Here is a 24,074-nt window from a genome sequence, read left to right as displayed (position 1 = left end):
AGTCTACAATGGAAAAAATAGGGGCAAACTGGAAACCGCAGACAAAGGCTCCAAAAGTGCTCAAATACGTCCTTTTTGAAACTGCAAAGCCCCTAGTACAGTATAGTCATGCAGATCTGTAGATAAGATACATGTCTTAATACATAAGACATTTTTGCGATCCAAACTTTTTCAGCAATGTTATATTCCATTTTGTGTGACTCAATTGATACTCCACCACTTCCACGTTTCGTCTTCACGTCTCTACCTCTCGCTCAAGTCTATCAAAATGGAATATAACATCTCGGAAAAAATTTGCATCGCCACATTTTTAAGCAACATCGAATTACAATTATAAGCTTCAACAATGGTCCCCACAATCCAGAGGGAGAGGCGCTGTAAAGACAGCACCCTACCCCTGGCAGGTTTCACTGAGCAGGCTAACAACTGATCATAAACCCTGAACGATGCAGAGCTGTCCCCCTAACACGCAAAGTGCAATAGCAGACAGAGGGTGTTCATATGCTTGGAAAGGGATAGGAACAAACTCTGTGTTACTCTGACCTTAATGTCGCCAGGGGCAACTGAGTGCATGTAGGGTGGACTGATGGCACACACAAGTCACTCACACGTTTGTCCATGGCCAGGACGAGTAACATGAGGTCTCACGACTGCATCTTTACATCGACAATCTGAGAGGATTGAAGCGGTCACTAGTGAGCACCTTAAGAACCAAAGACAGGTCCCCTAGGGACTCGCCCACACACCCAAGCAGTACAGCAATGAAGCTACACTTAATGGGGGAAGATAGCTAGCATACCAATTGTCTGAGGCCAATTGGTAGCATTGCTATTTTATGGTAGCTCCGTTCGTGCAAAGCGTAGGTGCTAGTCAAATTAGCTGCGTGCTCATGTCGTAATGACGATGAACGTGCTAGCCAGCCAACCGTCCCAGTGGTTAGCGGAAGCTTATACTAGGGATCTAGGATCGTTACACTTGGACTGCTTGTCCACCTTGGACTACTGACATGAGCTAGCCAACCCTCCTATGAATAGGGCACTAATATCTTACGCAAGGTGAGCTTGTCAAAGCTTATCAAAGCTGTCCGGAGACAAAGACAATGTGTCACTTAGTTAGCCGACCGTCCAAGTGCTAGCTGTATCCGTCACAAGGGACCAGCAAGTTATAAAGATAACCTGATGAATTATCATCGAGCTAGCAAGGGTACAAGCAATTCCAAAGAATTGCGAGCTCACAGGCTAGCTGCATACCTTCTCGTGTTAGCCTGCTAGCTCCTTAACAGGTGCTCACAAGGTGAAAATTGTCAAACTTGCCCTACCAAATTCTTAGATAATCTTCTTTTGAATGTCGAGCTGAACCTCAGAATTCCAGTAGAGACAATCTCATACCCCGGGAGAATCATAGGATTCTCAGTGGAACAATTAAGCTAAGTTGTAGGTAGCTACAAGAATACAACTACAGTACGCTTCGGATAGTCACTGAGTGAAGAGTGGAAAGGATGAAATAGCACAGTGCAGCATCCCTTTATTGGGACAGGTGATAGGCAGGGCTATCACTTGAAAGTGTCACCGGCCTGTACCAGGCGTGATTAAATAGGGGTCTTCAGCGAAAGGTACACAAGAGTGTGTGTGCCATCGTGAGGGGTTGAATCGAGTTGTCTGAAAGAGAACAGCACCAGCAACAATATTGTAGGCTACAGAGAGGTGTGTAGACTGACCACTTAAATAGGCCGCAATATCAACGTGTAACATGTGATTGTGTCGGATGCATACGTGTAGACAGATGATCGGTCACCTGACAAACAGTTAGCACTGACTTAGAGTGTCCTGCCTGAACTAAGCTAGCTCCATTTCTTTTCCCAAGGGGCAGGAACAGTTGCCTTGTGCCCTCAGACTCTACCACTGGTTCGACATCAATCAGCTGTGGTTACCACATTCAGAATCCACCGGTGAATACAAGTACTGTAAGCATGTTACAACTTTACCACCTCAACTAGGTTACAAGAACTCCTTTACACATAAATAATTGTATTACTCTGGATGCCATCTCTTCTGAAAGTCTGGACGTTACAGAGTGCTGTATTTGAATCAAAGTACATCACAGTGGCTGGTACACTGAGGATGTTAACACCTAAATCACATTAGCATGAGGAGGATGGACTCTGTGGAAAGGAGACACATTGGTATTAGAGTCCTGTTCGCCGTTATCTGGGTATAATCACAGTACTCCAAGTGATTCTCCACAGTGTATTACCACATTGGATAATGTACCTGTAATGTACATCTTAAATTAACCAAAGGCTTACATTCAGTCAGTGAATTGCAGTGTAAGGCATGTGTCTTGGGAATGTGGTTAGGCAGCAACAGTATTTACAAAATTCAAGAGACAGCCACAAACAGGTGCTATTGATACGGAATACAGTTTACTGTGTGACAATCGTACCCCATTGGTTCATCTGTGCAGCCCACAGGAAAACAATCACCAATGAGAGAGGATTCCCAGTTTCCAGAGAGCCAGGAGAAGGCCAGTAGACTAGTACTGGGGTATGAGTGATTGCTCCACCCAGGTTGCTCTGCCCCGAAGGCTGAGGGCAGCTGACTGCATCTGGAGACAAGCAGAACAGTGTATAGAGCTGTGGGAAGTTGGGCAAAGAAGACTATGGTGTGTAAGACTGGCATCAGCAGGGCATTAGATGAAGTACTCCCTTCTGCTGCCTCTCGAAGAGCTGTGTAAATGTAGGTCTAGGTCCAGGTCTGCAGGGTAGCTGTGCTCTAGACTGTGACGAGGTTCCTTCTGTGTGACGGAAGCCCTCTCCTGGGTACGGCAATGGCGATACGTGAAACCAGTCATCACAGCCACTGCAAACAGGGTGATGAGGACTACTGCAGCGATAAGACCTGGGGACAGCAGAGAGCTATATTACAGGGCTATAGAGGGGCACAGGATAGAGATCTTGGGATTTGAAAGAAAACAAATACTATGTTAACCCAGGTCTGTTTGCAACATAATGGCACAACGTAAAAACAGAGATAATAGAGGTTTATCTGTTGGGCACACCTCCAACTACAGCCGAGTCACTCTTTAGTCGCTCTTTGCCACCATTGCCACCCTCTGACTGATCTACTGGAGGCAAGCAGGAAGGAACAAAAGCAAGGAGAGGTGGTAAGTAGTGGTAGACACTATGCACATCGTGAAATCAATCATGTCCCTGTTGCTGTAGAAGAATGTATTGTTTCCATAATCTGGCACCATCTTTCGCTTCATCAACATAGTATCATCATGCGTTGAACTCACCAGATATTGAGTGTGAGGTTGTGATGTCAGCCAAGGCTCTACAGTTGGACTCAACCAGATTGCCAAGTACACTGACCAATGAGCCGCCACGATTCTGAAATGCTGCCTTCAGCGGTGCCAAATGATTGAACTGGACTGATGACACGCAGCCAATGAAACCCCTGGATCCTGCCTTGAGTACCTCCTCATCCAATCCTGCACCTCCTGCTGATGTAAAGCAGGTGTGTTTGACAGATGAATATAGTCACAGACATATGGTTAGTGCTAACCCTAACCCTAAATTCATAGACATATGGTTACATGGAGTATCTCTATAAATCATATTCATTGTGTATTTGAAGCAACTTATGTGCACACTGGGCCCAGGGATATAACATACTCTCAACACTCACAATATAGACTGGAAAGCATGGCCTAGTTCAGAAAAAAGCATTGAACTTTCACAGAAATGTATCATGAATCATGAATAATGATACTAGATTGTCATTTACAATTTAGATATAAGTAAACGTCTAACAATTTATGCTCAATGCAATGAGTGCTTAATGTTGAGTTTTGAGTCATCTTGAAGATGTCAGTCATCAATAGGGAGAGCATTTGTATATAATAATAATTCCAAACATGCAGAATAATATTACAGTGTATTGTAAGCATGACATGTTTGCTTTCACAGCATATGAACTTCATTTTTCATATTGAAACCCTTACTGTACATACTGATGCATGTGTGCACAAGTTTGGCAGCGACTGCATATTGATGCTTGTCATCTTCAATTTAAACCTGTCTCAGGAGAAGCTCTAAAGTAAAGGGATATAATTCCATGAAAGAGCCTACTGCACCTGTGACTTGCCCCAGAGTCAGAGAACGTAGCATGTTCATGTCAGTGTCAAATTCAAGGCTATACTTTTGGTTGATGTCTTTGTCAACCTGTTTTAGAAGAAAAAAAGGCAATGATAGCGTCAAATTCAATAATAATCATAATGTGGTACATATTACATATAATACTAATGTGGTAGTAGCAGTAGAATCATAAATTGCTCCTCAGATTAAAACAAATTATATTACATTTGATCATTTTCTTGCTGAAAAGGCACTGCTGATGGGCTTGTGTTTCTAAATGCACTTGAAATGCTATCATGATGGTTAAGTAATTTAGTGCCGAGGGTAAATAAAGACACCCAAATTGTCAACATTCTATTGTGCCAAGGGTAACTTTATTCACCAAAAAAGCATAAATTATGATGCTTCATTTTGTAGCCAATCAAGCTAGCTAAATACCACAGGCAAATACCACATAAAACAGTTGGCACTCTAGGTGGTGAGTGTTCCACAATTCTTTGGCAGTTAGTGAGTTAAGCAATGTGCCTATGCAGAAAAACCCCTCAAGTATTTAGGTAGGGATCACTGACCTGGACATACAACTCTTTCCCTTCCTTCTGTATTTGGACCCGATGGATCTGTCCATCAGCTAGATTGGGGTGCCTGGGCGTGAACACCTCTGGACTCTTCTCTGTGCTCAGCCTGTACCAGATCTGCAAACTACCTGTAGAGAAGTTATGAAAGTCTGACTCATTAAATCATAATTTACAGTAGACAATAAGATCATTAAATGTTTTTCTCAGTGGAAATAATAACTCCCATTGTTAAGAAAGAAATAGAGAGAAAGAAAGATAGCTACCGTTGTTAGCCAAGATGATAGCCATATACTGTTGGTTGTAGGTGCTGACATAAAGTAACATAGCAGGGGCGTTGGTTGTCAGGAAACTGAAGGCAATGTTCTCCCTGGACCTGCTGTTGGCAGAGGACTGGCTGCCTATGCTGTGCATCACTGATAAATGGTCCTGAAAGTTGTAGGTAACCGAGGAACCACTTCCAAAAGACACAAAGACTTCTGGAACAGGAACACAAGACAAAAGAGAATGATTAAATCAAATAGTGGTGTGCAGAGTGTTCTGTAAGCAATGGAGAACACTCTGGTGCTGTGTTGTACAGTAGATTTCATACACTGATTGAGAGAGTATTTGCGAGGACTGCCGATAGGTGATTCCTGAATCATTCACCATAAAAAAAAAGAGAAAATGTCTGAAAGAGTCTAACACAAAGAATAGCGCAACCCCATCCACACTCACTGTAGTTCAGGCATACATCGTATATCATACATATACAGTGCCTATAGAAAGTCGTCATACCCCTTTGAAATAGTTACTATATTTATCGTACAGCCTGAAATCAAAACCCATAAAAAAAAACTTTTTCCAGCTTTATGTACAAATTTAGCCATACAACAAGAATAACAGGGTTGGAAAAGTCATCAGTCCCCTGATTTAATACTTTGTAGAGCCACCTTTTGCTGCAATTACAGCCATCAATCTGTTTGGATATGTTTCCACTAGTTTTGCACACCTAGATTGGAGAATATTTGCCCATTCTTCCTTGCAGAATTGTTTGAGTTCAGTCAAATTCCGTGGTGAGCGGCGATGGACTGCACTCCATCCACAGATTTTTTTATCGGATTTAAGTCAGGGCTCTGACTTGGCCACTCAAGGACATTCACCTTTCTATCCTTAAGCCACTGCGTTATTCTTTTGGCGGTATGTTTAGGATGGTTGTCGTGTTGGAAGGTGAATGACCTGCCCATCTTCAGCTGTCTAGCAGAGGGACGCAGAGGGTTGTCCTCAAGAATTTGGGTGTACTTGGCAGCATCCATTTTCCCTTTTCCCTTCAATCCTGACCAATTGCCCAGTCCCCGCTGAAGAGAAACATCCCCACAACATAATGTTGCCACCACCATGCTTCACAGTAGGTATGGTGTGTTTTGGGTGATGTGCTGTGTTTGGTTTTCGCCAAACATAGCGCTTGGAGTTTGGTCCAAAAAGTTCAATCTTAGTCTCGTCTGACCATAAAACCTTTTTCCACATGGCAACAGAATCTTCCAGGTGTGTTTTTGCAAAGCACAAACGAGACTGAGTGTGGCACTTTTTCAGAAAAGGCTTCTTTCTTGCTACCCTGCCATACAGGCCAGCTTTGTGTAAAGCTTGTGAGATTGTTGTCACATGCACAGACAGACCAGTCCCAGCCATAAAGACTTGTAAGTCCTTCAAAGTTGCCTTCGGCCTCTTGGTAGCTTCTCTGATCAATGTCCTCCTGGCTCGGTCATCCAGTTTGGACGGACGGCCTGATGTAGGCAAGGTGTTGGTGGTGCCATACGCCTTCCACTTCTTAATGATGCTCTGAACGGTACTCAGAGGGATAGCTAAAGCCTTCAAAATCTTTTTGTAGCCTTCACCTAACTTGTGCCTTCCTACAACTTTATCCCAGAGGCCTTTTGAAAGTACTTTTCCAACCATGGTGAATTCTTTGCAGAACCATACACTTCTAGTAGTGGAATCCTCAAGAAACAGCTGGTTTTATTCTGAAGTAATCAAAACCACTACAATCGATGTCAGGTGTGGGGCAATTAGCCTGGTGTTTGATCTGGAAGTTGATTGGTTGCACCTGAGCAAGTTTGTAAATGGTATACTCTAAGGGGCTGATCACTTAACCAAACCAGGTATTTCACTAATTAATTTTTAATAATTGTCCAGAATTTAAAAAAATCACTTTGATGACAATGTGTACATACAGCTCAAAAAAGTTAGATTTGATTTATTTTAATTTCCAGGGTGTAATGTGACAAAAGGTAAAGATTTCACAGGGTATGATGACTTTCTATAGGCACTGTAGTATATCAGTCAGAAAGTGTAGACTTTGCCATTGTTGCTCTCAACACAAATCACACAACAGAGACACAAATTCTCTAAGATATGAAGTATAGCATAGCCATGCCAAGTACCTATTCAAAAAGCTGTGAATAGGTCTGCTATATCTGAAGGGTCTGTTTTGATGGCCGTGAATCCAGAGATCATGAGCAGTGCCATAGCAGGAGAATTGTTGTGTGCCAGCATGAACACAGAACATCTGAAAGAAATTCAGTCCAGCAGAAAATATGGCCCTGGCCCATTATAATAGAACCCCAGACTGATGGAAATGGGTCAGACATCTCTTCATCACTCACAGCTCAGAGCCAGTGAAAGGAGAGTATGTCTCATATTTTCCTCACGTTTTCATCACTGATCAAGAGCACTTCTAAGCCCTTTGAAATTATTATTTAAAAAGAAAATAAAAAAAAAATCTTACTTTCATATCTTTTGGCTGCTATATGCTCTTTAAACATGGCAGGAGTTATGAGTTCATAATGCACTCAATATTACAGCATTATTGAGATATATCAACTCCAAATTCCCCTAATACTGTCTACTGTTACTATCCTGTTATTGTTAATACTGTTTCTCTTCATTCGTAATATTTCTTATGGTGTAACTCCAAATGGTTCCCTTCCGATTTGTTAGGGAGAGCACCGTTGGAAGGGGTATTATATTAATTTATTTAAAAAACAAAGAGACAGTACTAAATAATTGTGTTCCCAGTGTGTGATTTCCCCTTCTTGGATACTAGCACCGCAAACACTTTTTTGAAAAGTAGTAGCTATGCTGTTTATTGGATAAACTAAAGTTGAATCCAGTAAATATCTGGTAATAATGGGACTGTAAAGTAACGGGATACCAGTATTAATAACCACAAAAATACAGTCAGTTCAAGAAATGTTTTGACCCAATGGAATAGATTTATGTTTGTCTTTGAGTGACTTGCCTTTCTTGCAGTGCGGTCCACCATAGGCAGAGTGTGTGCAGTCACACACATAGCCACTGTTCTTCTCCATGCACCTCCCCCTGTTGTGGCAGAGACTGTGGTGACTGCTACAGTGACCCGGGCAGCCAGGTCTCACCCCTGGGGTCACCTTGGCCCGCTCCTCCAGGTCCAGGGTCACTCCATTCAAGGTCAAGGCCCGGATGCAGCCCAGGAAACTGCTCTGCCTGGATGCTGTAGCTCCTGGAATAATAAATCATGAAGCTATTGTCGACAAATGATCGGTCTCTACTTCATTGACCGATTTACAATGGGAGATATTTCCATGACATTTTGGATGTGTATTCTTGTTAGAGCAACCTATGAAGAGTTGGCTGTTGAGCTGCAGGCGAAAGTGCCCTTCGGAGGGGCCGTCCAGAGAATGCAGGGGCAGCTGATCCACCTGCATGGAGGCCTCCTTTACGTTGCGTTCTGCCCTCACATGGTGCCACTGTTTATCATTTAGGGGGACAGGGGACTTCACCTTTAAGACCACAGGGCCGTTCCCAACATCAAAGGTGAACGTCAACACAGAGGGAGCTGGAGGGGAGAGATAGACAGTAACTGTGGATATAGCACATCTTCATAACATGGACCAACATAGTCTCCAACAGAATGTGTTCTGGAGGATCATTTCTGCAGACCAAGGAAATATGTTCTGGGGGATTGTATTATCTGGCTATACCAGCGCTTGACCACCTGATTTGACATAAGATACGTCAAAAACTAAAGATACGTTGCGTAAGAGTTACATGAATTACGACTTGCGTGGTGGTTAGGCAGTATTAGGCATTAACTTTGACTGGTTAAGGTTAGGCATTAACCTCGACTGGTTAAGGCTAGGCATTAACTTTGACGGGTTAAGGCTAGGCATTAACTGCTTTGGTCTGCAGAAACATTCCCCCCGAACTGACAGTAATAATTTGGAGACTGTGTTTGCATGGACTCAGAGCCTGTGTAGGGACCAGACTCACTGGTGAGCTCGAGCCTGATGAAGTCCCTGCTTCCCAGGTTCTCCAGAATGACCCCGGAGGAGGCCGCAGTCTTGAAGAAGAGGGAAATGTCAGCACTGAGCTCTGCCTGGAAGGTAGGGAAGAGGAGGCAGGATGACCCCTGAGAGAAAGAGGCTGCATTCCACAGGAATCCTGGTAATACAGATAAAGTGGTGTTGCAGTGTTATACATAGATAAAGGGAACCATAGAATAAAATGTAATTTAGGGAAGGGTCTCTGAATTATCAATAGGCTATGCTTGCATGAACATTGACTTTTGGGACATATAGTATGATACTCACTGTCCCCATAACAGTGTAGTGGTCCGACGCTGTATACAGCCCCTGAGCCAGTTCTGTTTGTGTCCCCAATTACAATCTCAGTCATTGGTAGGTGATCTTTGTAGGAAAGGAATCCAGTGTCTTTTACCCTGTTAAAAAAGTCTGGATGAATTCAGACATACATTAACTTCATTTACACTGTTTTGCTCACTGAAAAATTAATTAATTTACAGAACAGTATCAACTGTCAGACAGAGCTACGAATTAAAAAAAAAAAGAGTGCACTGTGACTGCTGATGGCACTTGTTCTTATAGAAGGTTTTACTTACGATGACTCTTATATAGTTGATTCAACTTAGACAAATGTACTTATTGTAAGTCACAAATAAAAGTGTCTGCTAAATGACTTAAATGTAAACATGAATGCAGTATTGACCACAATGAACCATCTCTAACCATGAATTTGTGTCAGCGTCACAGTTACAGAAGTAGTTCATGTCCAGGCAGTTTTCCTCCAGGCTGCAGGAGCACTGCTGGACCCCAGGGAGGACTCCTGCCCAGTAGGTCCGCTGCACTCCACCTTCGTCCATCCACCAGGACAGTGGGGTCCCATCTGGACCCAATACAGTCACATTCCCATGCCATTTGCCATCAACAATTTGTCTATGAACTGCTCTCTTTGGCATCATTTTCTCCATCTAATCACACCCCAGCTGTGAATAATATGGTCCTATGACCTGTGATTAGATGTGGGAGTGATTAGATGTTAGGGTGTAATTTGATGTGGAAAACAAGATGGTGCTTGTAGAAGTGGAAAATGTTCGCCTTTGTTTGCCAATGTCTTCTGTTAATTGGACGTCAAAGCATGCTGTAGGTTGCTTGGACATCAAAGCACATACACTCACCGAACACTTTACCTGCACACCTTCTCATGGTGGAGGTGGTGTAATGATGTGGGGAATGTTTTCTTGGCACACTTTGGGCCCGTTAATACCAATCAATTATCGCTCTAATGCCACAACCTTTTTGAGTATTGTTGCTGACCATGTGCATCCCTTCATGGCCACCATTTACCCATCTTCTAATGGCTACTTCCAGCATGATAATGCACCATGTCACAAAACAAAAGTCGTCTTAAACTGGTTTCATGAACATGACAGTGAGTTCAGTGTTCTTCAGTGGCCTTCCCAGTCACCGGATCTGAATCCAATAGAACACCTTTGGGATGTGGTAGAACTGGAGAAAGTGCACCTGAAAAATCTGTAGGAATTGCGTGATGCAATCATGTCATCATGGACCAGAATCTCAAAGGAATATTTCCAACATTTTGTGGAATCAATGCCACGAAGAATTGAGGCTGTTTTGAGAGCAGTATTAGTATAGTGTAGTGTTCCTAATAAAGTGTTCCGTGAGTATATATATATATATATATATATATATACACAGTGCCTATAGAAAGTCATCATACCCTGTGAAATCTTTACCTTTTGTCATATTACACCCTGGAAATTAAAATCAATCAAATCTAACTTTTTTGAGCTGTATGTACACATTATAACCCTCATCATCAAAGTGAAAATAAAACATTTAAAAATTCTGGACAATTATTAAAAATTAATTAGTGAAATACCTGGTTTGGTTAAGTGATCAGCCCCTTAGAGTATACAATTATAAACTTGCTCAGGTGCAACCAATCAACTTCCAGATCAAACACCAGGTTAATTGTCCCCCACCTGACATCAATTGTAGTGGTTTGGATTACTTCAGAATAAAACCAGCTGTTTCTTGGGTGTATGGGTCTGTAAAGAATTCACCATGGTTGGAAAAGTACTTTCAAAAGGCCTCCGGGATAAAGTTGTAGGAAGGCACAAGTTAGGTGAAGGCTACAAAAAGATTTCGAAGGCTTTAGCTATCCCTCTGAGTACTGTTCAGAGCATCATGAAGAAGTGGAAGGCACCAACACCTTGCCTAGATCAGGCCGTCCGTCCAAACTGGATGACCGAGCCAGGAGGACATTGATCAGAGAAGCTACCAAGAGGCCAAAGGCAACTTTGAAGGACTTACAAGTCTTTATGGCTGGGACTGGTCTGTCTGTGCATGTGACAACAATCTCACAAGCTTTACACAAAGCTGGCCTGTATGGCAGGGTAGCAAGAAAGAAGCCTTTTCTGAAAAAGTGCCACACTCAGTCTCGTTTGTGCTATGCAAAAACACACATGGAAGATTCTGTTGCCATGTGGAAAAAGGTTTTATGGTCAGATGAGACTAAGATTGAACTTTTTGGACTGAACTCCAAGTGCTATGTTTGGCGAAAACCAAACACAGCACACCACCCAAAACACACCATACCTACTGTGAAGCATGGTGGTGGCAACATTATATTGTGGGGATGTTTCTCTTCAGCGGGGACTGGGCAATTGGTCAGGATTGAAGGGAAAATGGATGCTGCCAAGTACACCCAAATTCTTGAGGACAACCTGCGTCCCTCTGCTAGACAGCTGAAGATGGGCAGGTCATTCACCTTCCAACTCGACAACGATCCTAAACATACCGCCAAAAGAACAACGCAGTGGCTTAAGGATAGAAAGGTGAATGTCCTTGAGTGGCCAAATCAGAGCCCTGACTTAAATCTGTGGATGGACTTGAAGAGAGCAGTCCATTGCCGCTCACCACGGAATTTGACTGAATTCGAACAATTCTGCAAGGAAGAATGGGCAAATATTTTCCAATCTAGGTGTGCAAAGCTAGTAGAGACATATCCAAACAGATTGATGGCTGTAATTGCAGCAAAAGGTGGCTCTACAAAGTATTAAATCAGGGGACTGATGACTTTTCCAACCCTGTTATTCTTGTTTTTAATTTTTTATAAATGTTCACAACTGTTGCCTTTTTTTTCCATTAATTTGATGTGCTATGGCTAATTTTTTTTTTTTTTTAATGGGTTTTGATTTCAGGCTGTACGACAAATATAGTAACTATTTCAAAGGTGTATGATGACTGTCTATAGGCACTGTATATATATATATATATATAATAAATACATTAAGAAAGGTATGGCATGTTATTTTATGCAATGTTGTCCAGGGTTGATTGCATTTAGGTTACTGTTTTTCCACTCTGTAAATGTCAGTATCCAGAAATCTGCATTGATGATATTAATTCCTGACAGTGATTTTAGAGTAAATAAAGCAGTGCTTACTTGTATGATAATTTATGTACATCCTTGAAGCCGAAGAATTACTGTACTGTAGTTAGCCTTTAAATAGTGAAATGCCCGGTCTTGCTATATCAGTTTCTCAACTCCTACCCATCAATATTATATATTTGGCATATTCTTGAAAAAGTGTATTCCCCAAGCAAGCTAGGAGGAGGACTCACAGATGCTTTGTTGGCAGTAGGAGTTCAAATCAAAGAGAGGGAGCAGGGAGTTTGGTACTGTATATACACCCTACAGCAATACTTTAATTACACAAACAACCCTGAATTAAAAAAAAACAATGGCTAAATATAGAAATAGAAGTTTATATAAGCTTATTAAAAGCTTTATTCAAAGCTGAATTTGCATATCAGTGATTAACAAACTAAGTTGCATTTAACAACAGGAAACCTGACTGAATCATCTGAATGATCGCCTGACCATTTTGGCCAAAATGTATAATTTCCAAAATGTATCAGGTGAAATTCTTCGAGCTGGGGTATGAGTGGTGGTATTAGCGTGAGATTAAATCTTAATGTGTGGGACTCATGCCCTATGTCCAAGACTTGAGGCCTCTGTGTACTGTATGAAGACATTGATAGAAAAAAAAAAGAATACATTGGCCAGGCTTCCAAGACTCACCGCTGGTATTGAACAGACGAGACCTCCTGCAGTGGTAGACTACTTCCTGATGACAGTGCTCTGATCTGCCCACTAGGGTGCGAAGCTGCTCAGGGGAAGCAGTGTAGTTGAATCTCATGACGTATGGTTTCTCCAGTGTGGATCCGTACACACTCACTGACCCAGTGTTGTTGTGATCAACCACAGTCCACACCTTGTCCTCTATACAGTAGACAATGAAGGCATACTGTACATGGGATAATCAATGTAACAGCACATGTACTGTAGTGGATTGTCCAGATAATCATATTAGCCTGACACAGACAAAAAAGTGCTGTAAAAATCGATTATTTTTTCTTTGTTTACCGTCAAGAATTGTGACTGGGAAAACATAGACTTATGGTATGTGGCTGAAGTGGGACAGTTTCAATTCTGCTCCAATCTTCTTAAGTTTACCATCCCCCGGAAAACAAATGGCTGTGATCTCTGTGGAATGTCTTGAGATGTCAAAACTGTGATGTCATCAGTTTAGATGCAATAAGATGAATGATGGTTGGTGGTCTCCTTATCAACAGCTCCTAATTTAAATACTGTGGTTTTTAGTAACATTTTTAGTAAAAATCTATTTGTAAAAATCTTTCCAATACTTATGGAGGGCACTGTAGTTATATGAGCTAGTCACGCATTGTATAGTGACACATTTTGAGGCTGAGGATGAACAAAATAGTACTTAATAGCTTCCCAGGATCTCACCAGTCATGTTGCAGTATACTAGTGTTGACTTCAGAGGACCACTCCTGTCTGGATCAATGGAGAAATAGCCGGATGCACCTCCCATCTGTCTGTGTGCCTCACACGATGGTTCATAAATAGCTGTTGGAAACAAGATCAGTTCTGTTATCCCTGCCTTTGTGACAAGTGGGGTTTGAACCTGGGAAGACCCAAGCATCCATGAGACCAAGAGGACATCCTCAAGAACAGATGGCGACACTTGAGTTTATACAGTGCCAGTCAAAGGTTTGGACACACCTTCTCATTCAATGTTTTTTTTTTCTTTTTTTTTCTACATTGTAGATTAATACTGAAGACATCAAAACTATGAAAGAACACATATGGAATTATGTAGTAAACAAAAAAGTGTTAAACAAACCAGAATATGTTTTATATTTTAGATTCTTCAAAGTAGCCACCTTTTGCTTTGATGATAGCTTTGCACACTTCTGGCATTCTCTCAATCAGATTCATTAGTTGTCATCTGGAATGGTTTTCAATTAACAGGTGTACCTTGTCAAGAGTTAATTTGTGGAATTTCTTGCCTTCTTATTGTGTTTGAGACCATCAGTTGTGTTGTGCAGAGGTAGGGTTGGTACACAGTTCTATACAGTGAATAGCCCTATTCGACTACTGTTCTAATCCATATTATGGCAAGAACCACTCAACTAAGTAAAGAGAAACGACAGGCCATCATTACTTTAAGACATGAAGGTCAGTCAATCTTAAAATTTCAAGAACTTTGAATGTATCCTCAAGTGCAGTCGCAAAAACCATCAAACGCTATGTTGAAACTGGCGCTCATGAGGACCACCCCAGGAAAGGAAGACCAAGAGTTACCTCTGCTGCAGAGGATAAGTTCATTAGAGTTACCAGCCTCAGAAACCGCAAATTAACAGCACCTCAGATTAGACACCGAACCAGCATGGCTACCACAGCATTCTGCAGCGACATGCCATCCCATCTGGTTTGTGCTTAGTGGGACCATCATTTGTTTTTCAACAGCACAATGACCCCAAACACACCTCCAGGCTATGTAAGGGCTATTTGACCAAGAAGGAGAGTGATGGAGCGCTGCGTCAGATGACCTGGCCTCCACAATCACCCGACCTAAACCCAATTGAGGTGGTTTGGGATGAGTTGGACCGCAGAGTGAAGGCAAAGCAGCCAACAAGTGCTCAGCACCTCTGGGAACTTCTTCAAGACTGTTGGAAAACCATTCCAGGTGACTACCTCATGAAGCTGATTGAGAGAATGCCAAGAGTGTGCAAAGCTTTCATCAAAGCAAAAGGTGGCTACTTTGAAGAATCTAAAATATAAAACATATTCTGGTTTAACACTTTTTTTGTTTACTACATAATTCCATGTGTGTTCCTTCATAGTTTTGATGTTTTCAATATTAATCTACAATGTAGAAAATAATAAAAATAAAGAAAAACCATTGAATGAGAAGGTCTGTCCAAACTTCTGACTGGTACTGTATGTCTCAGATAGGGCTTGATCTAACTATCACAAGAGATTATAATCATGGACTACCTCATATAACTGTACTACCTCATATAACTGAACCCGACTGTACATTTTTCAGTTTGCACATGCATAATTGCACTGCTTACATTTGCACTGTTTTTTATTATTATTATTGTTGCTTTTTTATTATCACATGCTGCCTTAAATGTTGTTATCTTGTACATTTTGTTTAGTATATATTGTATATTTTTTTGTATTGTACATTTTACATTGGTTGCAAAGCAAGAATTTCATTGTACAGGGGAACATGTTTTCTACTGTGCATATGATAATAAACACTTTGAATCTTGAAGAACGTTCCAAATCACACCTTAACACATCCTGTATGTAGGAATGAATGCACAGTAATAATGCCAAGAATACTAGCCTCATTAAATCATCTAGGCACATGTGGAGTGTGTAAATTGAAATGGTGTGAGGCAGAGAGCGACAACAGGTTTTACTGGTTGATTTATTATAACTCAGCACTCAAGCACCATGTACTTCATGGACTTCTGAGACCGTAGTGTGAATATCAAAGGGAGTTTGGTAATTGAATATCTATGGCACGAGGGGGGGCTTGATTTGGAGATATCAGAGTGACTCACAGTTGTGGCAGGTGGCTCCAGTGTATCCAGTCCCTGAACAGTTGCAGTGGAAAGTGTCCCAGGATTGAGAACACCGACCAACGTGCTCGCACAAATTAGGTAGACATCTACGGAGAGAGACACATCCACAAAGTTACCAGGACAGTACAGTACTGTAATACAGTCACAACATATCCTAATGTTATTAAGCCTACAATAGAGAGGTAAGCATTTAGATACCTCACTTAAAGGGGCACTTCACCACTTTTTAACATTGCATTCAGCAACATTACTTCAGCGCTGTTCTAAATTATGTAGTAAAAAAAGATAAGGATAAAGGGTCATCCATTTTATTTTTAATCAGTGATATTCAAAAACTACAGCCCCAAATGACCAGTTTTCAGTCAGCGTTTGTGGCTGTAGTTGTGGAAAATCACAGAGGGAAGGGTGTATAACCCTTGACTTCGAGCCGGCTAGAATGTTGTAAGCTAGCATAGGCAACAACTCTCTGCAATGAGAGCAAGGACCAAACTTGGAAAGCCTGGTCTCAACAAGGTTAAATACTTCCTAACCGCCACATAAGTCGAAGTACGACAGTACGTAGTTGCAATTATAGTAGAAAAAGTACTTGCTAATGCCTTCCCCTGACAACTTACTTGAAGTTAATGCTTAAGTCAAGTAAGTACTATACAGTTGCATTGCTAACATAGTGTTTGGTTGTTGTTGTTGTTGTGTTGTACTATTATTATTAGTAGTATAATTTGTACTTTGTGGAAGCGTGCAGATGGTGGCATTATGGTGGCGTTGTGCTATCGTTTCTGCCTACACATCTGTGCCGGGCTTACACTCTATGTAACTCCATAGGCTTTCTATAGTGATTGGGTGCAGAATGCTATGACTGTGTGTGTGGCTGTCTCGGTATGTTCAGGTCCATGCAGTGATCTTAACTGCAGTACAGACTGTGGAGCTTCACTCTCAACACACAGCCAACCAGTGCGATTTGCCCATAGACCAACATCAGGGGACGGAGGATGAATCCATGGAAGATGAACAAAGACACATATGCACACATGCACATATGCACGCACACACACACACACACTTAGGGGTATCACTGGCACTCTAACAGAGGGGAAAGGGGTAGGGCCCTATTGGCAAGTGCTGTGGCATTCAAGCCCAAGCTGCTATTGATCACTGTGAGGTTGCCAGGAACAAGCAAGGGGAAAGATAGTCTGATGTCTATGGGATGGCAGCTGGTCATGAATGATTTAAGGCAAAACATTTGCTGATGGAGAAATCTGAGCATGATCAAAGAGGTTATAGTAGGTAGCTAGTTTAAACTAGCTTGTTCAGGAACTTCACATTCTATAACAACCGTTAAGGCAGGCATGCATGTACGCACCAGGGGAAGCTGGTGGAGGTAGAAATCGCAGGACGAGCTCATCGTGTGTTTATGTGTTATTAACGTGTGCTTGACACCATTCCTCGTGCATGAGCCCATCCTATGATTTCTACCTCCACCAACCTCCCCTGGTATGCACACACATTGTCAATAATCATAGGCCTTGTACAAACATTGAACATTTTGACCAGAAATAGATGGACGAACAATAGAGGTTTTCCTCTTCTTTTTTTGGGTTGGACTTCTGCATGCCTGCACTGTCATAGATAAACAAACTCTGAATAATTCTGTCCCATTCCTTGGCTATGTGAAGAATGTGTTGTGGCTGTGCTAGTGCATGCAGCTGTGATTAGGTTGACGGCTAGAAGTCACAGTCTGTTTCCTGCTAAGCCCCCTTGGCTCCACTGAGGGGAAAGCAGATATACAGGGGCATTCAACAATGATGGAGGAAATGCATCTCCATCTATCTGAATGGATTTGGTATTTTGTCACACAGAGACATGCATCCACCCACTCACCACATTGTAGATTAAAGGACAACAATAGAAATACATTGAATGATGCCAATAAAATGTTGTGACCGTACCTGTCACGGATCCCACAGACATCGAATTGAAGCTTGCTGTAATTACCCAGAAGCCCTTGCTGCACTTGGAACATATTGATGGGTTGGGTGTTTATGACAATCTGACGGATACACCCCTGGAAAGCCAGAGTGGGGTTACTACATCCATGACCGTTTCCTGTGTACGGGCAACCTAACGAAAAGCCAAAGCAAACAAGATACAAGACATTGTACACCTCCCGATGCATGGCAGTATCATATCCACATGCACTAGATCCACAATACAGAGTTAGCTGTTAATCGATAGCTAGGTGCATTGTCATTTTATACATTTGGATGAAGAACTCATTTGAGAACTTGAACTCTGAATTTCACCTGCTCCACAGTCACACCTCAACGAACATCTGCCAATGACTAATATTACATTAAAAAAACACTTTAAAATTCCTTGAATGACAAATAACCATTCTTATGTTTCAACCTCGTACCTCCAAAGAATATGCTGTTGCCTAGATCCACATGACTTTGTACTGCCATTGCTGAGACTGGCTGATTGTCTATGGCCAAGGAAATGGTCAGATCTCTGTAGGTGAGACCGACAGAGTGCCAAAGCCCATCATTCACACTGGGACCTGGTAAGAAAAACACACACCTACTGTACGACAGCTAAACTGACATTATCACTGTTCAAATGTTTCAAAAATACGTACACGGTGAACGAACATGAACCATATTACTCTAGTCTAAATGCAGCAAAATAGAACAACTGAAGGAAAACAAACAGGTTCCCTTTATGGGTGTTTATAGATAAACTGTGACTACTGGGGGGTAAGGGGCCTATTGTATGCTTGTTTATATTATCTCCCTTCCCAATATTACCATGGATTGAAGAAGTGGAATTTGATAACTTTCAGATGATTCTAACAGCCATCTGTTTAGTTTGTGCATAATGGCCAAATGTATTTTCTATGAAGGTATGCATATTTTTCTGCAATCTGTACAGTATACAAACTTTAAGATATTCTCCTATTTGATTTTATACCCTATCAAAGCCATGCACGGTTGCATGATTTCATTAGTAATTGACACAAAGCGCTGAGGCAATCTATGTACTGTATACAACATTGGTCAGTTGATGTTTTAGATAGAACAGTGCCCTGCCTGAATAATGGGACAGTGAAGCATTTTCTTTTTTTTTTGGCTCTGTTTGGATTTTAAATCAAACAATTACTATGAGGTTAAAGTATATATCCTCAGCTTTTATTTGATGGTATTTGTGTACATACTGTTTTCACAATTTAGAAATGACACTTTTTATATACAAGCACTCATGTTTAGTATTTGGTCGACAATCCTTTGCATGCAATACCTGCCTGAAGTCTGCGACCCATTGGCCAGTCAAGAACTGTCCACTTTTTTCCCCCTGAAAAACTCCCTAGTTGCTATGGCAGTATGTTTTGAGTCATTGTCTTACTGTATGATGAAGCGCCATCCAATGAATTTTGAGGCAGACAGGATGTTTCTGTACACTTCAGAATATATTCTGCTGCTGCAGTTAGCCAGTTAGTTATGCCAAGTTAGCCAGTTCTAGTGGCTGGTATGCTGTAAATCTTGGGTAGATCCTTTTTTCTCCAAACTTTCCACTTGCAATCATTCTAGTACATGATAATATTCATCTCATCGGTCCACAAAACCTTTTTCTAGACCACCTTGCAATGAAGCCTCTGTAGTTCGGCTGGTGATGTATTCTGCGGATAGTAGTCTGACACATTCATGCCTAAATCCTGGAGAGTGTTCCTGCTCTGTGGGACAGTTGTTTTGGGGGTTTTCATGGTGAGCATTCTTCGGTCATCCACTGTAGAAGTCTTGCTTGGCCTACCAGCCCGTTTGCAATTGCTCACCAGTGGGTTTTTTTTCTTTTCAATGATGTTCCAAACTGTTGATTTTGGCAAACCTAAGGTTTTGGCTAAGATGTTTCAGCCTAATAATGGCTTACTTGACTTTTATTGACACTTCTTTGGTCCTCATGTTGACAGACACCAATAGCAGATTCCAAAGGCAAACACAAGGCTCATCATCCATACTAGATACTACATTGAGAGCTCTCTTATGCCTGCACAAATCAGGTGACAGAACACTTGACTTACCAGAAACACCTGTGAAGCCAATTGTCCCATTACTTTTGGTGCCAAAAAATAGAGGGACAATGTATAAAAAGTGTTTCTAAATGGTATGTACACAAATACCCTCAAATAAAAGCTGTGAATCTTTACTTTAACCTCATAGTAATTGTTTGATTTCACTTTGGGATTATAGAGCCAAAAGAAAAAAAAATGCTTCACTGTCCCATTACTTATGAAGGGTACTGTATAGTGTACAGAATTTTATAATGCGAGAATATACAGTAGACCTACTTACATATATTTTGTAGAGGACGTACTGGTGGTATGAGGGATTATTTACCCTGGAGTGGATAATTGTCCCACTTCCCACGCCATAAATGCCATGTTTTGATATCTCTTGATGTGGTTCACTAAATGTCATGAAACGTGGTACACATGCCCTGGGGTACAGTCTTAACCAATATCTTAAACATGGTCATTAAACATGGTCATAATTGGCCATATTGTTGGGCTTGTGGGCGCAGTCTATCATATAAATGCCTATTAATCAAAGACGGTTGGCACTATCATTATGAAACTTGAAACATGCATTTCCTCTGCCTACTTTTTTATTCGGAGCAACTTTCATAATATTAGGCAATAACTTCATCATCAGGGTCACATCTCCAAGGCTCTCCCTTGACCATTCTCAGATAGCCGTTTGATCTCATGACCTTGCCATGAGGCTTAGACCCCATTAATCGCTGCTTGCAGATTTAATAATGTATTGTCATTGATTTAACACTTTACTGTGCCTTATTACCTAATGTGTAATTGTTATTATTTAACAATTTTTTCTTCTCCTTGAGATTTCACTGCACTGTTGAGAGGTAGCTCGTAGTAAGCATTTTGTTGTACCGTTTACATCCTGTATCCTGTGCATACGATAAATAAACTTTGATTTGATTTGAATGGCTGACAACCTGCCAATCACACTGTAGATGAAACAGTGAAAACAGTCAGAGTCAGGTGGCTGTGTCTACAGTAGCTGCTAACCTATGGAGATGTCTGACTTCTGCACTGAGGAACTATGGTGCCTGAGACGGAGCTGGCCTTTACTGATGTGCAGGAGCAGGTGATCTGAGCTGTGAGCCCAACCGGTGGAGAACAGAAGCCCCTCTTGGTTCCAGGTGCGGAATTTGAAAGAAACAAAAAGCCCCTCCATCTTGGGCTCCTTAGGGAGAGACAGGAAGCTGCTGTTGGAACTCAGGAAGGTGCTAGCCACCAGCTCAGGTTCCGAGCAGGAAAAGGTCACGTTGCCCTGGGAATAGGAGGACACACGTGGTTGTTCAAGTGGTGTACTTCCATGTGCTGAAATTAGCAATATCTTTAGTTACAGCTTCCTATGACATGCTTTCCTATGACACACATGTGCGTGCACACACACACACACACACACAGTGGCAGATATACTGTAGTCTGGTCACTGAGTGGAAAGGCCAAGGAAATGTCAAACGTCATCACTTATTCAGCTTTTCCATCCCAGGGGCAGTGAGGGTGAATACAGAGTTCAGACATGTCCAATACACACGTTCAGCCAAGTGGAGCACATAGTGAACACATCATTGATCCCACTACCACAGAAAAGCAGAGATCATCCAGAGATTACAGCCTATACCACCAGCATATCCAGCACCTTTACTGCCTCCTGCACTCCTCTCATTCTATACAATACACCTGAATAATAATTGCCTCTGTTGAATGATAAAGAGAACTCAATTAACAGTGGCACTATTGATCTTGTCAATTCAAATGAAATGTGCACTGACGTTTCTCACTTCATGGTGTAATAACCATAGTTAAAACTTTGAATCCATCACGCCATTAATATTTCCAAAGGACCATGCAGCGTTAATTTTTTTTTTTTTTACATTACATCGTGCTTGGCAATGACATTGCTTGGCAATGACAAATTCAAGTGACAATTCAATGAGAGTACAGGACAGTATGGTAGTATAAGTCTTACCACACTGTAGATTTGGGGCTTGCGTCGCTTGGCCAGGTCAATGATATTTAATCCGTTGTAATAGAGGTTCTCAATGCAGCCATAAAAGTTTTCCCTAAGAAAGGCTCCTGGCTTACCGGGTAGAGGAATGCCTCCAAAGCTGAGCTGTGTGAAGAATAAAACCAAGATATTACAGATTGCACCACAACAATTAACATTCACAAACAAATAATGATTTTCATTCAAGATGTGATATCTGATGTGTACATTCATGGTGTGTGTGTGTGTATTGAGGAGGGTGCCCTTGAAATACAGTGCAGGATGCTTGAAGTGCTGAAATGGAAAGCAAAGTGTTCTTGCACTGAAAATCATAGTTTTAAAAAGCTCATATTCTAACAAATCATACTTCAAACATGTTGTTGACTCGTCCTCTCTTGTATTTGTTGCTATAGCATAAATGTGAGAAATAGTGCACAGAGAATATAGTATACACATTGTGACAAAAAGTGATGACGTCACATAAATGTAATCATCGAAAATAATACTTGAAAATTATGTCTCCGCCCCCTTTGGGGGCGGATGTGGTGGGCTGTTGATGCTGGTCCAATGAGACGTGGGGGGAGAGGCTAAAGGTGTTCTGGTGTTTGTCGGAATTTGACATTTTTATGAGGATGTGGACACCCCCGTAGGATGTAGATCCGTGAGAATGGAATGTATGGGTTAGGGGGGAGGGGGGGGGAGGGGAGGGGAGGGTAGGGGAGGGGAGGGGGCCCCCATGGGGGGCCCTGAACTGTCTGAAGAACCATCGGGGGTTCAGCTAAAGTTTGTCACTGATAAGGGGTGTTGGGAGGGGTGGTGATGACTTTATGTGGCATACAGGCATCTATGTCAAAATTGCATATGAGGCTTAAAATAAAACTTCAATACAGGGGGTTAAAATGGGCAATTAAAAAATGGTTAGGCTGCTACTCTAGTGCTAGTATTGTGTTCAATAATGAAGGGTTAGGGTTAATAAAAGGGGGTTTAAAAAAAAAGGTTCATTTTTAAAAAAATGTTTAGTTTCAAACGAGGGGTCTGCCCCAGTGGCACGGACGTGACGTTGATAAGATCATGTGTTTCCAGGGTAAAAGGTGTATATATATATATATATATATATATATATATATATATATATGATCCTGTGTGAGAGCTGTAGTAGTGGTTGTGGCTATATGACTGTGTCTAAAATGGCTTCTACAAGGATGGAGGGGGAATTGGAAGGGTGTTTATTGCCCTATGAGACGTGGGTGAGAGTCTAAGGTGTTCTGGGGTTTGTCGGAACATGACATTTTTATGAGGATATGGTCACCCCCGTGCGCTATAGAACCGTGAGAATGGATTGGATGGATTAGATCGGGTCCTGGGGGGCCCTGAACTGTCTGAAGAACCACCGGGGTTCAGCTAAAGTTTGTCACTGATAAGGACTGTGGGATGGGTGGTGATGACTTTATGCTGCATACAGGCATCTATGTCAAAATTGCATATGAGGCTTAAAATAAAAGTTCAAATTGGATGGATTAGGGGGTTCCCAAGGGCCTTGAACTGTCTGAAGACCGACCGAGGTCCGGCTAAAGTTTGCCTCTGATAAGAGCATGTGTTTCCCGGGCAAAAAGATGTACATATATGTGACCCTGAGAGCTGGTCACAAAGGCCCAAAGACTTGTGACAGCTGCATCTGATCAATCTCTCTCCACCATGGAGGTGCAATTGTGTGGAAATGACCGGCTGTGTGTTCTACCTCTTGTTACCTGTTCAAGTGTTATGGTAACATCACACTGCCGGTCATTTCCTCATAATTACACGTGATATATCTATCTGATAGGCATCGCTTGAGTCTTGCATTGAGGTTCAACGTTTTTCAACGTTTGCCATGTGGGACAGTGAACCTGCATTCTGTAATCCTAGTTTTTGTAAGCTATCCTGAAGCATGTTCTAAATGTTTTTTCAAGAAAAAAGTGGCTTGAAAGTCTTGGGATCTTTAGCA

At 41.7% G+C, this 24,074-nt stretch overlaps 1 protein-coding gene across 1 annotated transcript in view; it reads right to left on the bottom strand.

Annotated features, from left to right (window-relative positions):
* Positions 1 to 2,688: 2,688 nt before the first annotated feature.
* Positions 2,689 to 24,074, bottom strand: part of LOC310815258 (contactin-associated protein-like 5) — a gene marked incomplete at both ends in the record, with an annotated part of 53,701 nt that continues 32,315 nt past the window's right edge. The window contains 18 exons of the mRNA XM_083684995.1: positions 2,689 to 2,897; positions 3,058 to 3,120; positions 3,295 to 3,498; positions 4,135 to 4,222; positions 4,705 to 4,838; positions 4,974 to 5,186; positions 7,985 to 8,224; positions 8,342 to 8,560; positions 8,995 to 9,165; positions 9,315 to 9,442; positions 9,750 to 9,906; positions 13,132 to 13,332; positions 13,864 to 13,983; positions 15,999 to 16,105; positions 17,966 to 18,137; positions 18,433 to 18,576; positions 21,103 to 21,367; positions 22,073 to 22,216. Coding sequence (XP_083541121.1) covers positions 2,689 to 2,897; positions 3,058 to 3,120; positions 3,295 to 3,498; positions 4,135 to 4,222; positions 4,705 to 4,838; positions 4,974 to 5,186; positions 7,985 to 8,224; positions 8,342 to 8,560; positions 8,995 to 9,165; positions 9,315 to 9,442; positions 9,750 to 9,906; positions 13,132 to 13,332; positions 13,864 to 13,983; positions 15,999 to 16,105; positions 17,966 to 18,137; positions 18,433 to 18,576; positions 21,103 to 21,367; positions 22,073 to 22,216 — 2,979 coding nt within the window. The remainder of the gene's footprint in view (positions 2,898 to 3,057; positions 3,121 to 3,294; positions 3,499 to 4,134; positions 4,223 to 4,704; positions 4,839 to 4,973; positions 5,187 to 7,984; positions 8,225 to 8,341; positions 8,561 to 8,994; positions 9,166 to 9,314; positions 9,443 to 9,749; positions 9,907 to 13,131; positions 13,333 to 13,863; positions 13,984 to 15,998; positions 16,106 to 17,965; positions 18,138 to 18,432; positions 18,577 to 21,102; positions 21,368 to 22,072; positions 22,217 to 24,074) is intronic.

The sequence above is a fragment of the Argentina silus genome (assembly GCF_951799395.1).
Source record: "Argentina silus genome assembly, chromosome: 14".
NCBI lineage: Eukaryota > Metazoa > Chordata > Actinopteri > Argentiniformes > Argentinidae > Argentina > Argentina silus.
The sequence above is the reverse complement of the archived record's forward strand: the minus strand, read 5'-3'. Positions and strand labels throughout refer to the sequence as shown.